Genomic DNA, 14,328 nt, shown 5'->3' with positions numbered 1-14,328 from the left:
CTTCTGTCTGCATTCATTAAACAGTAACTCCAGTCCCACCAACCGCACGGGACACTGCTTGGTGGTATCATATGTTGAGCACCTATGGGGACGTCACTCGAAGAAGAAAAGGGAGTTATTCACCTTGTGCAATAACATCCGTTCTTCGAGGTGTGTCCCCCCGTGGGTGCTCCACAATCCTCCCTTCTTCCCCGCTACTCGGAGTACATCTTCTCTGCGATAGACAAGGAACTGAGGGGAGAGGGTCGGGCTGCGTTCAACTGTCAAACTGCCGGCAGCGTGAGACACCTGCTGCACATGTATGGCCCGACTAGCAACTGCTTAGAAAAAGCTCCAATTTGCGGTGCCGGGATGAGCCCGACACCATATGTGGAGCATCCACGGGGACACACACCTTGAAGAACAGACGTTACTGCACAAGATGAGTAACGCCCTTTTCTTAAGCCAGGCAAAAACTAGTGTGTCTTCATCTTGAGTCACACAGGGTAAAATACCTCCTATTAGTTTCATAGCTCCAAAATGGGCAGGAGTGAAAACAGGAAAATGACCAGACTAAAGTGGAGAGCTAAAAGTTTATTTATTTGAGATCTTCTGTTCTCTGATTCAGCTCTCCTGCTAAAGAATTTTCTGTACACCTTGTAACTCTCTGTGACTGCCCAACCTTTGTCTGAAGATACTGGACTGCAACCTAGAATGCTATGGATCTCAGTTTCTGGATTGAGGAGATAAACCCAAGTAAAATCCATAATTAAGGTTTTTGAATTTCCTTTACAGACTAACTAGTCTCATAGCAGCGTTATTTTGGAATAACTGATGTTATTTCGAAATAACAAAGTGCACATCTACACAGCAAGCCATTATTTCAAAATAATGTTGAGATGGAGGACTTTTTTCTCCAACTTCTATAACTCTCGTTTCATGAGGAGTAAAGGAAGTTGAAGGAAGTGTGTTCTTCCTTGACTTCCTGCTGTGTAGATTGCACCAAAAGCCAAATTACGCTATTTCTATTTCAGCTACACAATTGACATAGCTGAAGTTCCGCATCTTAATTCAAGTTTTAGCCCTGCTGTGTAGACGTGCCCTTAATGTAGATTTTGTATCAGATTCTGTGGTTTTTACAACTAATGTAAAATTAGTTATAGATTTGCTTCATTAGCATAGTACAAGCTGGAATGTCTTGTGGTATGCCAGAGCTTGCCATTTGCAATTTTTTGTGAGACCGAAAAGGCAAAATATTTAAAATTTACCATGTGTTGAATCCTTGTTTATGCTTAAAATGTGGGACATGCAATGTATAACCCTATGAGTAGAGCCTTACGCGAATACAAAATTTGTATCTGCATCAGATCCCAAACATGGTCCACAGATATGAAGTGGATGTCCACAGATTTACAGTGGCCTAGATATAAAATTTGGATCTACATCCATCCACTCTCCACAAACATGGTCTAGCTTCTGCCAAACATAGGCAATAGCAAATATGAAGAGAAAAATCATGGAAGTCAGGAGAAATTCCAGAAAACTAGAAAAGGGCAAATATAGTGCCCATCTATACAAAGGGAAATAAGAACTACCCAGGAAACTACAAACCAGTCAGTTTGACTTCTGTGCCAGGAAAAGAAAATGGAGCAGGTAATTAAGGAATTCATCTGCAAATATCTGGAAGAAAACAAGGTGATAGGTGACAGCCAGCATGGATTTGTAAAGAATAAATCATGTGAAACCAATATGATACCTTTCTTTGATAGGATAACAAATGTTGTGGATTAGGGAGAAGTGGTGGACATGGTATACCTAGACTTCAGTAAGGCATTTGATATGGTCTTGCATGACTTTATCAGTAAACTAGGCAAATACAATTTAAATGGGGCTACTATAAAGTGGGTGCATAAGTGGCTGGATAATCATTCTCAGAGAGTAGTTATTAATGGTGCACCATCATGCTGGAAGGACATAAGTGGAGTTCTGCAGGGGTCTGTTTGGGGACCAGTTCTGTTCAATATATTCATTAACGATTTAGATATTGGCATAGAGCAGGGCTACTCAACACGTGGCCCGTGGGCCACATGCCGCCTGTGGCCCATTTGTTTGTGGCCCACAGTGCAATTTGGGTTTATGCGTGGCTCAACATGCAGCCCACAGGTGGGATCCTTTGAACATGGCTTCCACTGGGAACACGCTCCACAATGGCAAGGTGTTTCCCAGGCAGGGTGAGCACTGAAAGACACAAGTGGACAGGCTGGCTGGAACAGATGGGTACAGGGTGTTAGCGTTTCTAGCCCCCAGGGAGGAGGTGCCAGGAGTGCAGGGGCATTGTGGGAAGTGCTTTGTATTGATGCCTGTCGGTGTGAAAGAAGCTATTTGCATATATTTGCATGTATATGCAACCACACTTAAGTTGCGGCCCTCATCATGTACTGTGAGTATCATTGTGGCCTCCGGGGCATCCAAAGTTGAGTAGCTCTGGCATAGAGAGTACTCTTATTAAGTTTGCAGATGATACCAAGCTGGGAGGAGCTGCAACTGCTTTGGAGGATAGGGTCATAATTCAAAAAGATCTGGACAAGCTGAAGAAATGGTCTGAGGTAAATAGGATGAAGTTTAATAAGGACAAATGCAAAGTTCTCCACTTAGGAAGGAACAGTCAGTTTCACGCATACAGAATGAGAAGCGACTCTCTAGGAAGAAATACTACAGAAAGGGATCTAGGGGTCATAGTGGACCACAAGCTAAATGTGAGTCAACGGTGTGATACTGTTGCAAAAAAAGCAAACATGATTCTGGGATGCATTAACAGAATTGTTATGAGCAAGACACGAGAAGTCATCCTTCCGTTCTACTCTGCGCTGATTAGGTCTCAATTGGAGTATTGCGTCCAGTCCTGGGCACCACATTTCAGGAAATATGTGGAGAAATTTGAGACAGTCCAGAGAAGAGCAACGGAAATGATTAAAGATCTAGAGAACATGAGCTATGAGGGAACACTGAAAGAATTGGGCTTGTTTAGTTTAGAAAGGAGAAGACTGAGAGGGGAGATAATAGCGGTTTTCAAGTATCTAAAAGGGCATTATAAGGAAGAGGGAGAAAAATTGTTCTCCTTGGCCTCTGATGATAGAACGAGAAGCAATGGGCTTAAACTGCAGCAAGGGAGGTTTAGGTTGGACATTAGGACAATTGGAGAAAACTTCCTAACTGCCAGGTTGGTTAAAAGCTGAAATAAATTGCCTAGGGAGGTTGTGGAATCCACATCTCTGGAGATGTTTAAGAGCAGTTTAGATAGATGTCTATCAGGGATGGTCTATACAGTACTTGGTCCTGCCATGAGGATAGGGGACTGGACTCGATGACCTCTCAAGGTCCCTTCCAATTCTAGTATTCTATCATTCTGTAGAAGGTGATAATATGCAGGAGAGCCCAGCTCGCCAGCCGCACGGTTTCACACGGTTCTGCGCTCTCCACGTGCGCAGATCGCTCTGCGCTGGCTCTTCCGGGTTGTAATCTACTCGCCACAGGCGAGTAGATTACATTATTTGTCGAGCCCTGATAATAGTTACTAGCAAATTTTCCACTTAATTTTTTTTTTAATCCCACCCTCTCAATTGCCCACTTCTCTATAGAAACAGAAAATAAATATTTTGAATACGGAGAAATAATCTTCAGTATAGTATTGCAAATAGTTTACAGAAATCTGGTCCCCTTTAAGTTTGACTTTTGTATTCTAAAGCTCTCTGTTCTTGGAATTGTTGAAAATTTCTGTATTTATATGGAGGTTTTTTTATTATGTAAATTGAGTGTTTTAAAGATGTTGTGATTTGTAATTCCATAAAGAGTTGTTTTATGAAGTCGTCTTGTTTTATAGAGTTTTATAAAACTTGTTGACATGCCCTTTTATGATATTAGCTGTGATTTCTGAGTGAGAGACAGTAATACAACTTGCCTTGGCACAAACAAGGTAGACTCTACGCCCGTGGTCACCAACAGGTCGATCGCGATCGACTGGTCGATCGTGAGGCTTTGACCGGTCGATCGCGAGGCATCCTGTCCGCCCCGCCCCCATTTCCCTTTCACCCCCGAGAAGCCCCACTACTTACCTCAAGTGAAAATGGAGGTAGTGTCGGCTTCCCGGGGATGGACAGAATTCCCGGAGCTTAGTGCCACTTCCGGCGATTCCGGAAGTGCTCTAGCTGCTCTGCTGAGTGTACTGCGGGAGGGAGCATTGGCTACCTGCACCGCACAGGAGGGGTGAGTCAGCACTGGGGGAGGCACGCACTGGTTTCCCTCTGGGGAGGGGGGGAATCCTGGGAGGAAGCAGATGCACGGGACTCTCTGCCTCCACTGGCACCCCACTCCCCAGCCATAGAACTCTGTCCCCACTCCCCTGTCCCCAGCTACAGAATTCTGTCCCCACTCCTCTGTTCCCAGCTACAGAACTCTGTCCCTATTCCCATCCCCATTCCCTGAACTCTGTCCCCACTGGCACCCAGTCCCCTGCTGCAGAACCCTGTCCTCTGCCCTCCCAACACCATGTTCCCTCTCCCCTGCCCCCAGCCGCAGAACTCTGCCTCCACAAAATGTATAATTATAAAACCTTCATTTTAGATTTAAATATCATGAATAAAAAACAGACCATTTATTTCATAACTATAAACACGTGATTTTAATTTTATATATCGCATAATTTAAAAATAAACCATTTATCAGAGTGTGTAAGTAAGGGTTGGGGATGGCAAGTGATGGACAGGAGGACAATAGAGAGGGCGGGGCTTCAAGGAAGGGGCAGGGCGGTAGATCTTCGCCTGTTCTGAGATTTAAAAAGTGATCTTGGGTGTAAAAAGGTTGGAGACCACTGCTCTACGCTCATGATCACCAAAGAATTGTTTCAGAATAACTATTATTAATTTAGAATAATATCTTTACAGGTAAAATGTTCCAATCTCCAGATATCACTCTTATTGTAGAGTTCATATTTATGTTTTATAAGGAGAAACCTATTGATTGGCTCTTAGATCATATACTCTGGGTGAAAGTCTGCAACCCTGAAAAAGATGCAGTAAGTTCTGTTTTTGTTATATAGCTTTCAATGTTTCTTCTTGATAAAGAGCTTTGTTTTCTGTGAATCTGAGTAGTAGTATGTGATGTACTGATTCTTTTCATGGTTCCTTCATATCCCAGCACAAATCTCATTCTATGATTAAATCTGAATCTGTAAGAGTTTTGGAGATCTCAGAACAAAGAAATGGTTTTCTTCGATTTCTTAATATTTCAGATTTGAGGTGCCTAGAAATGCAGTTTTGGGAAAAAACACTTTTGTGCCTATAGTCCTAAAACATTAATATTCTGCAGCTAAAACATTTAAGACCACTTTAATTTTTAAATTTCTGGTACTTTTGAAGTCAGGAAAGTTTTTCCATTGACTTCAGTAGGTGAGGATTTCACCTAAGTTTTCTTCATCTTTAGGCTACCACATACCTCTGGAGGTAGATCTTGTAGCCAAATAGAGTGTATTTCATGTTGCCACATCAAAAGTTCTCTGTCCAGTGAAGAAGCATTACTGACTAGTCCCATTAAGAGTCTCCTCCAGGTCTCAATAACCAAAAGAATGATGGCTATACTGTGTGAGACTTTGAAAGGGAATGTGGGGGAAATCTTTGAAGTCCCCTGAAAAAATATTTAAAATTACTTACTAAAATAAAGTATTTACATATATTATAGAATAGCTGCAGGTCTTTTAAATACTGGAGACTCCTTTTGTAAGAGGGGCAGTTTTTTAAACAATCACAACTTTATGGTTCAAGGTTCTAGATTCCTCATTATCTTTATCAGAGGGGTAGCCGTGTTAGTCTGAATCTGCAAAAGCGGCGAGGAGTCCTGTGGCACCTGATAGACTAACTGAAGTGTTGGAGCATAAGCTTTCATGAGCAAAGACCCACTTCGTCAGATGCATTCGTCAGATGCAGTGCCACAGGACTCCTTGCCTCTTTTGCTTGTTATCTTTGGCACTTAAGAGAGCCATTTTGCAATTATTAGTACAGGCAGTCCCCGACTTACGCGGATCCGACTTACATCGGATCCGCACTTACGAACGGAGCTTTGTCGCCCCAGAGGTCGAGGTAGCGGATTGCTACCTGCGAGCTCCGGGGCGAGAAAGCCCCGTTCGTAAGCTGCTCCGGTGCCCCTGGTCTGCTGGAGACCGTCTCCAGCAGACCAGGGGCACCGGGCGGGTTCCCGCGCTTCTGAGGCTTTGCCGGAGCAAAGCCTCAGAAGCGCGGGAACCCGCCGCTGCTGCCGCTTCAGTCGCGGTGCCTGTGGTCTGCTGGGGACGGTCCCCAGCAGACCACAGGCAGGGGACTGAAGCGGCAGCAGCGGCGGTTCCCCGCGCTTCTGAGACTTTGCTTTGGCAAAGCCTCAGAAGCGGGGGAAACCGCCGCTGCTGCCGCTTCAGTCGCGGTGCCTGTGGTCTGCTGAGGACCGTCCCCAGCAGACCACAGGCACCGGGACTGAAGCCGCAGCCGCGGGGGTCCCGCGCCTCTGAGGCTTTGCCAGAGCAAAGCCTCAGAGGCGCGGCACCCCACTGCCGCTGCGGCTCTGCTCCCGTATCCCTGGTCTGCTGGGGGGGGGGGGCGCGGCTAGTGTGCCCCCTCCCCCCCAGCAGACCAGGCTTTTGTTTTGGACCCTGGAGCAGAGCAGCTGGGGCGCTGCCAATTGGTCCTGCAGCGCCTTCTGGGCACTACTGGACCAACCCGGCAGCACCCCAGCTGCTCTGCCCCAGGTCCTGATTCAGCCGCTGCTGGTCAGTTTCAGCAGTGGCTGAATCAGGAAGCCTGGGGCAGAGCAGCTGGGGTGCTCCTGGGTTGGTCCAGTAGCGCCGAGGAGCAGTGCTACTGGAGCAACCCAGCAGCACCCCAGCTGCTCTGCCCCAGGCGTCCCCAAGTCAGCCGCTGCTGAAACTGACCAGCGCTGACTACAGGAAGCCCCAGGCAGAGTTGCTCTGCCCCAGGCTTCCTGGAATCAGCTGCTGATCAGTTTCAGCAGCAGCTGACTTGGGGAAGCTTGGGGTTCTTAAATTGAATCTGTATGTAAGTCAGAACTGGCGGTCAGTTTCAGCAGCGGCTGAATCTGGACGCCAGTTCCGACTTACATACAGATTCAATTTAAGAACAAACCTACAGTCCCTATCTTGTACGTAACCCGGGGACTGCCTGTATGCTTTGCACTAGTGCCTTGGATCCTCTAAAGAGAACTCTTATTACAACAAAAATGTTTTATATTCAGGGTACTATTTTGCATGTGTATTTGCCAGCAGAATGTTTCTAGGTTACAACTGCTTATTTTTTGTTTAGGTTTTTGTGTATTAAAAACTCTAGGGGTAAAATTCATCCATCAGTTAACAGGTACGGTGCAGCTGAACCACTTTAGTTCTGCTGCATGTGCATAACAGCTGTTGAGAGAATACATATAAAGTGTCTCTGTGTATAGCACGGTTGTCATACAGACCTGTATAAATAGAGAATATGGGAGTACATGAGCAGATTGCTCTAAACGGAACACTGTAGTCAGAGTATAATCCAGTTTTATCCCATACATAAGAATTAGATTAACCGGCACTAGAAACAAGAATTAAACATGAATCTTTCTCTGAGTTTTCTGCCCAAGTTTGATGTTTCAGTGTTTTCCTGCAAGTGCCATTAATTCCACTTTCTATCCCTCTGTGGTTAACAATCTCCACTTATCACTATGAAGCTATGGCTACACTGGTTTTTCCAGGGTACTGGAGGTATCCGGGGAAAAACTCCGCCGCATCCAGGGAACGCATCTGCTTTTCCGCTTTTTTTGTGAAAGAGCAGACGTGCTCTTTCAGAAGCCCTGTCTTTCTCCTTCTATGAGGAAGAAGGGCTTTTCTGAAATTAGGCCCAGTATAGGCGGGCCAGATTTTGGAAAAGCTTCTCCTGAAAAAAAAAAAACAATTGGAAAATTGCTTCGCAATTTGCATACCTTTTTCTGATAGATCAGTGTAATCTAGACTTAGCCTGAGTGAACAGAATTACTGAGCAATTTTGACGGGTCCAGTCGCTGGTAGATAGTGTGGATCAAAAGGAAAATCCCAATAGTCTTGTCACAGAGTGGAAAAGGGAGAGAAGAGAGCATACTGCCTGAGATTATACAGACTTATTGGTAATGTATCATCATGTGAAGGCAGGGCTATCCTTACCCATAGGCAAGATACACAGTTGTATAGGGCACCTGAAAATTTGGGACACCACTGGGTCTAATTGTCCATCCACCCACCTCTGTCATTGGGCATAGGGCCACCAGTTTAATAGTACTGCATAGGACCCTGTAAATCCCAAGGATGGTTCTGTGTGAAAGCTGTACAGAAATTACTTATTTGATTGGGAAAGCAGTTGTGGAGGGTTTACAGGCTGCCCTGCACTCTACCTACAGATTGGTAGATAATTTCTCATGTAGCTCCTCTGTACAGAGTCCATTTACTGAGCCTTTTTGCAAGAGGAGAAGAGGAATAAATTTTAACCAGAATGAATAACCCAATGATGTTCTCAGGGAATGAAAAGAGATAACATTAGGAACAAAATATATAGTTCTTGTTTCTTATCATTTGTTTTGGTTCATGAATTATAGATCATACAATTTCAATAAAAACTCATTGATTTTTTTTAAATTTTATTTTAAGAAACATTGTGATCGACAGAAATCTAATCTACGTATTCGCTTCAGGCCTTCCCTTTTCCAACATGTTGGTCTGCATTCCTCCTTAGCAGGAAAGATCCAGAAACTCACGGTTAGTAGCTAAAACTTCCCTTCCCTTCCAGATAAGGGATTTTTCATCAGATGAGGAAAATTAAGTTTTTACTATAGTTTAACATTTTTTAATGTAATATATTATATACTCTTACTGGAAGTAAGCCTGATAAAACCTGGCTACCACAGAGTAGAATGCTTAATTCAACTCATTTTTTTTATAAACTCCTTCATGTGTTCTCTCATTTTTGATCTCTAACCTTTTATCTGAAATACTATTACCTTTTAATTCATAAATACAAGGTCTGAAATATACAATGGAGAAAATGGATAATACATTAGTTGCCCTTTGTTTTCAATTTGTCTTTAAGTACTGTACTAGCAAAACTTAGCCACTTGGGAAAAGAGACTGCCCAGCCAGCTTAATAGCATGCTTGTCTTTCTTTCAATTAGGATAAAGACTTCCTGAAACCATTACTACATAAAATTCATGTGAACCCACCTGCAGAAGTTTCTACATCTTTAAAAGTCTACCAAGGACATACTCTTGAAAAAACGTATATGGGGGAGGATTTTTTCTGGGCTGTTACACCAATTGCTGGGGATTATATCCTATTTAAATTTGACAAACCAGTCAATATAGAAAGGTTAGTAATCACTTTGTCTTTTGGTCTCACAGCTAAAGACGCTTGCTGAATGAATATGCTTCAGGATAGAATTAAGGAACTATAACAAAAATGTAATTTTATATAAGGTATCAGGTTAAATGGATACTTTGAAGTTCAGTTAAAATTTGCTTCAGTCAACTTTGTTCTTTGTAATTGATTCTGTATTTTATTGAGTATATTCTGCTGTAAAACCTATTTCTGCAACCTTCTCTAGAAGTATAACATCTCTTACTCCTGCCAGTAGTTAAAAAGACTGCAAATGGAGTCTGTTCCAATCAGTTGAAGGTGACTTGTTTTCAAGCACAGTATTTTACTCCAACTTGATGTGTTTTTTGTATTTGTATCAGTGCTTGAATTTATGATTTAATATATTGATGCAGAGGAGTGCCCTTTTTTATTTTTTTTTAAACTTTTTGGCCAGCTAAGGCAAGAAAATAATACTCTTTAAAAAAAATTGTTAATGAAGTAATTTTATTTGTTACTACTGTCCTCTCTTTAGTTAAGTTGGCATCTCTTCTGTTTGCTTATTTTCTTTTCACCCAATCTTTCTTGTACACTCACTCAAGACCTATGAAAGAAAATTTGTATATGGGGTATCTTTATATTCCCCTTATATTCTCCTTTCATGCATGTTATGACTTTCTGATACCCAGTTTTACAGACTCACAGTTTTGCAGTGGTAGTAACTATTACTGGAGTAATCTGACTAGATGCTTTCCTTGTGGAGGATATCATAGGCTGTCAAGCTGCTCTTCAAAGCTTTTCCAATTGGTTAGCTTCTTCCATGGGTTGGCAAACTTCGCTGAAGACTCAACATCCCCTTAACAGATCTTAAAGATCTCAGATTCCTTTGAGTTTGATATTTTCCTCACATTGTAATTTTTGCTCTAATAGGTCTGACCTATGAAATGCAGGTAATTTGAGAGGTGAAAACATTAAAAATTACTCTTTTGTTGCTTAGAAAAGTATTTTCTTCAGGTGTACTTGTTAGCCATGAATGGAATGTACCTTACAGGGGTACATACATGACACTTTATCAAATCAAAGTCAATAACTTTTACCTGTGGCAATAATATGAAATGGGAAAATTTCAGCTAGTGCAGTGTTTCTCAAAGTGGTTCGCGAAACCACTTTGAGAAACCTGTTAACTGACTGTGCCGGTTTGTTTATTTGCTGGGGCCAGAGAGCCTCGCGACTCCTATAGGCTCTGTTTTGTTGTTTGTAGCCAAGGGGAGCCGCAGGAAGTGGCAGCCTGGCCCACGCCGCTTCCCACTGCTCCCATTGGCTGCAAACAGTAAAATGAAGCCAGTGCAAGCTATGACGCTCCCTGGCCACAGTGCCAGTGAATAAACAAACCAGCATGGCCAGTTAACAGGTTTTGCAACGTGGTTTCGCAGACCACTTTGAGAATCACTGAGCTAGTGTGTAGGAATTCAGTGGTAGGCTTTTAATCAACTTCAAAATGTGTTTCCAAGTTCCATGGACATGAACAATATTTTTTAAGCTTTTTTATCCATTTTTGAAAAAATGCACACTTTTGGAAGCTATGAATTTTGGGGAAGGGGATTGGAAGTAGTTGATCTTTATTTTGCTTAGATACTAGTTTTATTAGGATGTGTCATAGGCAACTGGGCGGTTTTGACAAATGCTCCAAACTTGCTAGAAAATGTCAAAAATAAACTTTGTGCTTCAAAAATGAACATGACTTAGACCAGGGCTACTCAACATGTGGCCCACGGTGCCTTGAGATGCTTCCCAGGCCACCTGCCTGCCTCATTGCAGTGGGTTCCAGTGGCAGTGCCTCCCTGCAAGCCAAGCCACACGGCACCACACTGAGACAGGCCGCATGTGCGAGAGCTGCCATCTGACGGGGGGATAGCAAGAGGTGGAGGCAGAGCACACCTGTCACAATGGCAGCACCTCCCCATGAGTGGAGCTGCACGGCGCAGCACTGAGCCAGGCCACGTCGGCGTGTGCACGGGAACTGCCGGCTGGCGGGGGAGGGGCGGCAGAGCAGACCTGCCATGTCGGCTGCAGCAGCAGCGCCTCCCCACGAGCGGAGCTGTGCGGTGCTGCGCTGAGCCAGGCTGCATTGGCGAATGCACAGGAGCTGCAGGGGGTGGCAAGAGGCAGTGGGAGAGCCAGGCAGTGAGGCACGTGGCAAGGCAGTGGCAGAGCTGGGCAGCAAGAGACGTGGCAAGGCGGCGGCAGAGTCAGGCAGTGAGGCTGGGATCTGAGAGGGCTGAGCTGGAGCTTGGGTAGGGTTACCATATGTCTGGTTTTTCCCAGACATGTCCTTGTTTTCACATGTGAAATCACCATCTGGATGGATTTTTTAAAAGGCAAAAAATGCCCAGGATTTTTTGCCCTGCAAAAGGGATCACGGAGAGGGTGGCGGCACATGCCTTCAATGGCCATGCCTTCAGAGCTACACATCCAGACCATTCACAACCGCTCTGTGCACGTGCCCCAGCACTTGGAGGGAAAAGCGCATGGTTCCAGTGAGACCCAGAGCATTACCCTGTGCTCCACTAGATTTATTTCCCTGTCTCTGTGGGAGGGAAAGGGCATTGAGTTAGAGCGGAGAGGCTGGTGGTGTCTGCTTCTGGGGGAGAGGAGGGACATTGGATTGGAGCAGGTGGCTGGCGGGTACCTGGCTCTAGTGGAGGGGAAGAGCATTGGGTTGGAGCAGGGGGATTGGGGTGCGTGGCTTTGGGGTAGAGCAGGGGCAAGGGGTTAGAGCACGGAACTTGGCATTAAAACTTCTGATTTTCCTTTCCTTTCCTGTAGGTATGCAGTGGGTCTGGTTAAATTTGGGGGTTCCATCTCAGATCTGTGAGGACTGTGGGAGCTGGTACTTGGGGAGGCGGGCAGGGGAAAAGAAGGGATTCTGGGAAGCAGGATTCCTGGGTTCCTTTTTTAACCATGCCACTTCTCCCCTCGGTGCCTTTAACTTCACATTGATTGTACTTATATTTCAGTAAATATTCTATTGACAGTTTGTTTGATTTGTTAAAATTGTGAAGCCAAAACAAAAAAGTAGTCAATATAATAGTCTTTTCTTGATGGGACTCAGAGAAAATAAGGTCCTTGTAAAGAAGCTAAATTAAATTTTTGCACTAGTCTTCAGTTCAGAGGATATGGGGGAGATATGAATATCAGAGCTGTTCTTTTGGGCAACACATCCATCCCAAATTGGTCTCTGTCAGTAGAAAAGATTTTTAGAACAGATTGATTAAACTGAACAATAAGAAGTCAAAAAGCAATGGGCTTAAACTGCATCAAGGGAGATTTAGGTTGGACATCAGGAAAAACTTCCTAACTGTCAGGGTGGTTAAACACTGGAATAAGTTGCCTAGGGAGGTTGTGGAATCTCCATCTCTGGAGATATTTAAGAACAGATTAGATAGACATCCATCTGGGATGATCTAGATAGTACTGGGTCCTGTCATGAGGGCAGAGGACTAGACTCAATGACTTCTCAAGGTCCCTTTCAGTTCTAGTGATCTATGATTCTAAGTCACCAGGACCATATGATATTGACCTTAGAGTTCTGAAAAAACTGCGGTACTGATAACTACAGTATGTATCGCTGAAATCAACCTCTGTACCAGATAACAGAAAGATATTTAATGTAACATTAAAAAAAGGGGAGGGGGGCGGAAGGAGATCCTCACCAAAATTTCTTAAGCAAAATAAGCCGTCATGAGAAGAGGCAGGCTGTTCTCATGGATCAGTAACTGGTTAAAAATGTACAAATATGTGGGTCAGCTTTCACAATGTAGAAAGCAAGATTCCCTAAGGATTTGTACATGGTCCAGTGCAGTTGAGCATATTTATCAATGATCTGGAAATAAAAAAGGATGAACAGTACGACTACTGTCAATCATAATACGCTTATTCCAACACCTTGGCTTTCAATGAAATAAAGCCAAATCAACGCTGTCTCCTGCACAAAATATCCAATTTATAGGAGCATGCCTTGACTCAACGAGGGCCACCGCATCCCTCCCTTCGGACCATTTTTCAACAAATTGTGGCTTTGGTAAACACCTTATGATCCAGCCCCCACAAAACAGCAATAGAATGTCTTCGGCTGTTGGAACACATGGCAGTGTGCAATTTTGTTATCAGCAATGCTTGCCTTCACATGAGATGTTTACAAGGATGGCTGGTGCAGGTTTATATGCCCAATATCCACCCATTATCCAAATCTCTAGTCCTCCCAATACTGGTAAAGAAACCCCTGCAGTGGTGGCTGAGTCTACACAACCTTTATTCCGGAGTCCCCTTCCATCCATCCATCAGAACCATCCATCTCCATGATGACAGATGCATCTCTTACATGATGGGGTGCCCACCTACGGCATCAGACACCCCAGGGTCAGTGGTCCAGTAGTGACAAGAACCTACATACAAATGTCCTGGAACTCTGTGCAGTCAGAAATGCATGTGTGAAATTCCTTCCATTCATCGTCAACAGTCATGTCAGACTATATATAGACAATGTTGCAGCAATGTTTTATATAAATCGTTGGGGCGGGGCCCAATTTCGAGCACTTTGCAGAGAGGCCACAGCACTTTGGAACTGGTACCTGAAATACAACATAAATATTACTGCAGTGTACCTGTTGAACACCCTGAACACAACAGCAGGTGCATCAATCCACCAACACAACTGTAGGACCTGCATTTAGTACTGAACGCTTTAACTCACCTATCGAACCAATGGCCACCACCTCACTATTACACTTATCCATGAAAACCATTTTCTTCATAGCCATTACCTCGGTGAGACAAGTGGGAGAGATCGCAGCCCTAATGGCTGATCCTCCATACACCACGTTTTTAAAAGGCAAGGTCATTTTATGTACCTACCCCAAATTCCTCCCCAAAGTATGCT

The 14,328-nt window shown here is 44.0% G+C and overlaps 1 protein-coding gene across 3 annotated transcripts in view; it reads left to right on the top strand.

The window, feature by feature from the left end:
- The window catches only part of MGAT4A (alpha-1,3-mannosyl-glycoprotein 4-beta-N-acetylglucosaminyltransferase A), a 125,802-nt gene that overhangs the window by 89,716 nt on the left and 21,758 nt on the right, over nt 1-14,328 (top strand). For all 3 annotated transcript variants that reach the window (XM_075916644.1, XM_075916656.1, XM_006137401.4), the window contains exons 10-12: nt 4,920-5,050; nt 8,690-8,797; nt 9,211-9,404. In XM_075916644.1, coding sequence (XP_075772759.1) covers nt 4,920-5,050; nt 8,690-8,797; nt 9,211-9,404 — 433 coding nt within the window. The remainder of the gene's footprint in view (nt 1-4,919; nt 5,051-8,689; nt 8,798-9,210; nt 9,405-14,328) is intronic.

The sequence above is a fragment of the Pelodiscus sinensis genome, chromosome 1 (assembly GCF_049634645.1).
Source record: "Pelodiscus sinensis isolate JC-2024 chromosome 1, ASM4963464v1, whole genome shotgun sequence".
Classification (NCBI taxonomy): domain Eukaryota; kingdom Metazoa; phylum Chordata; order Testudines; family Trionychidae; genus Pelodiscus; species Pelodiscus sinensis.
The sequence above is the reverse complement of the archived record's forward strand: the minus strand, read 5'-3'. Positions and strand labels throughout refer to the sequence as shown.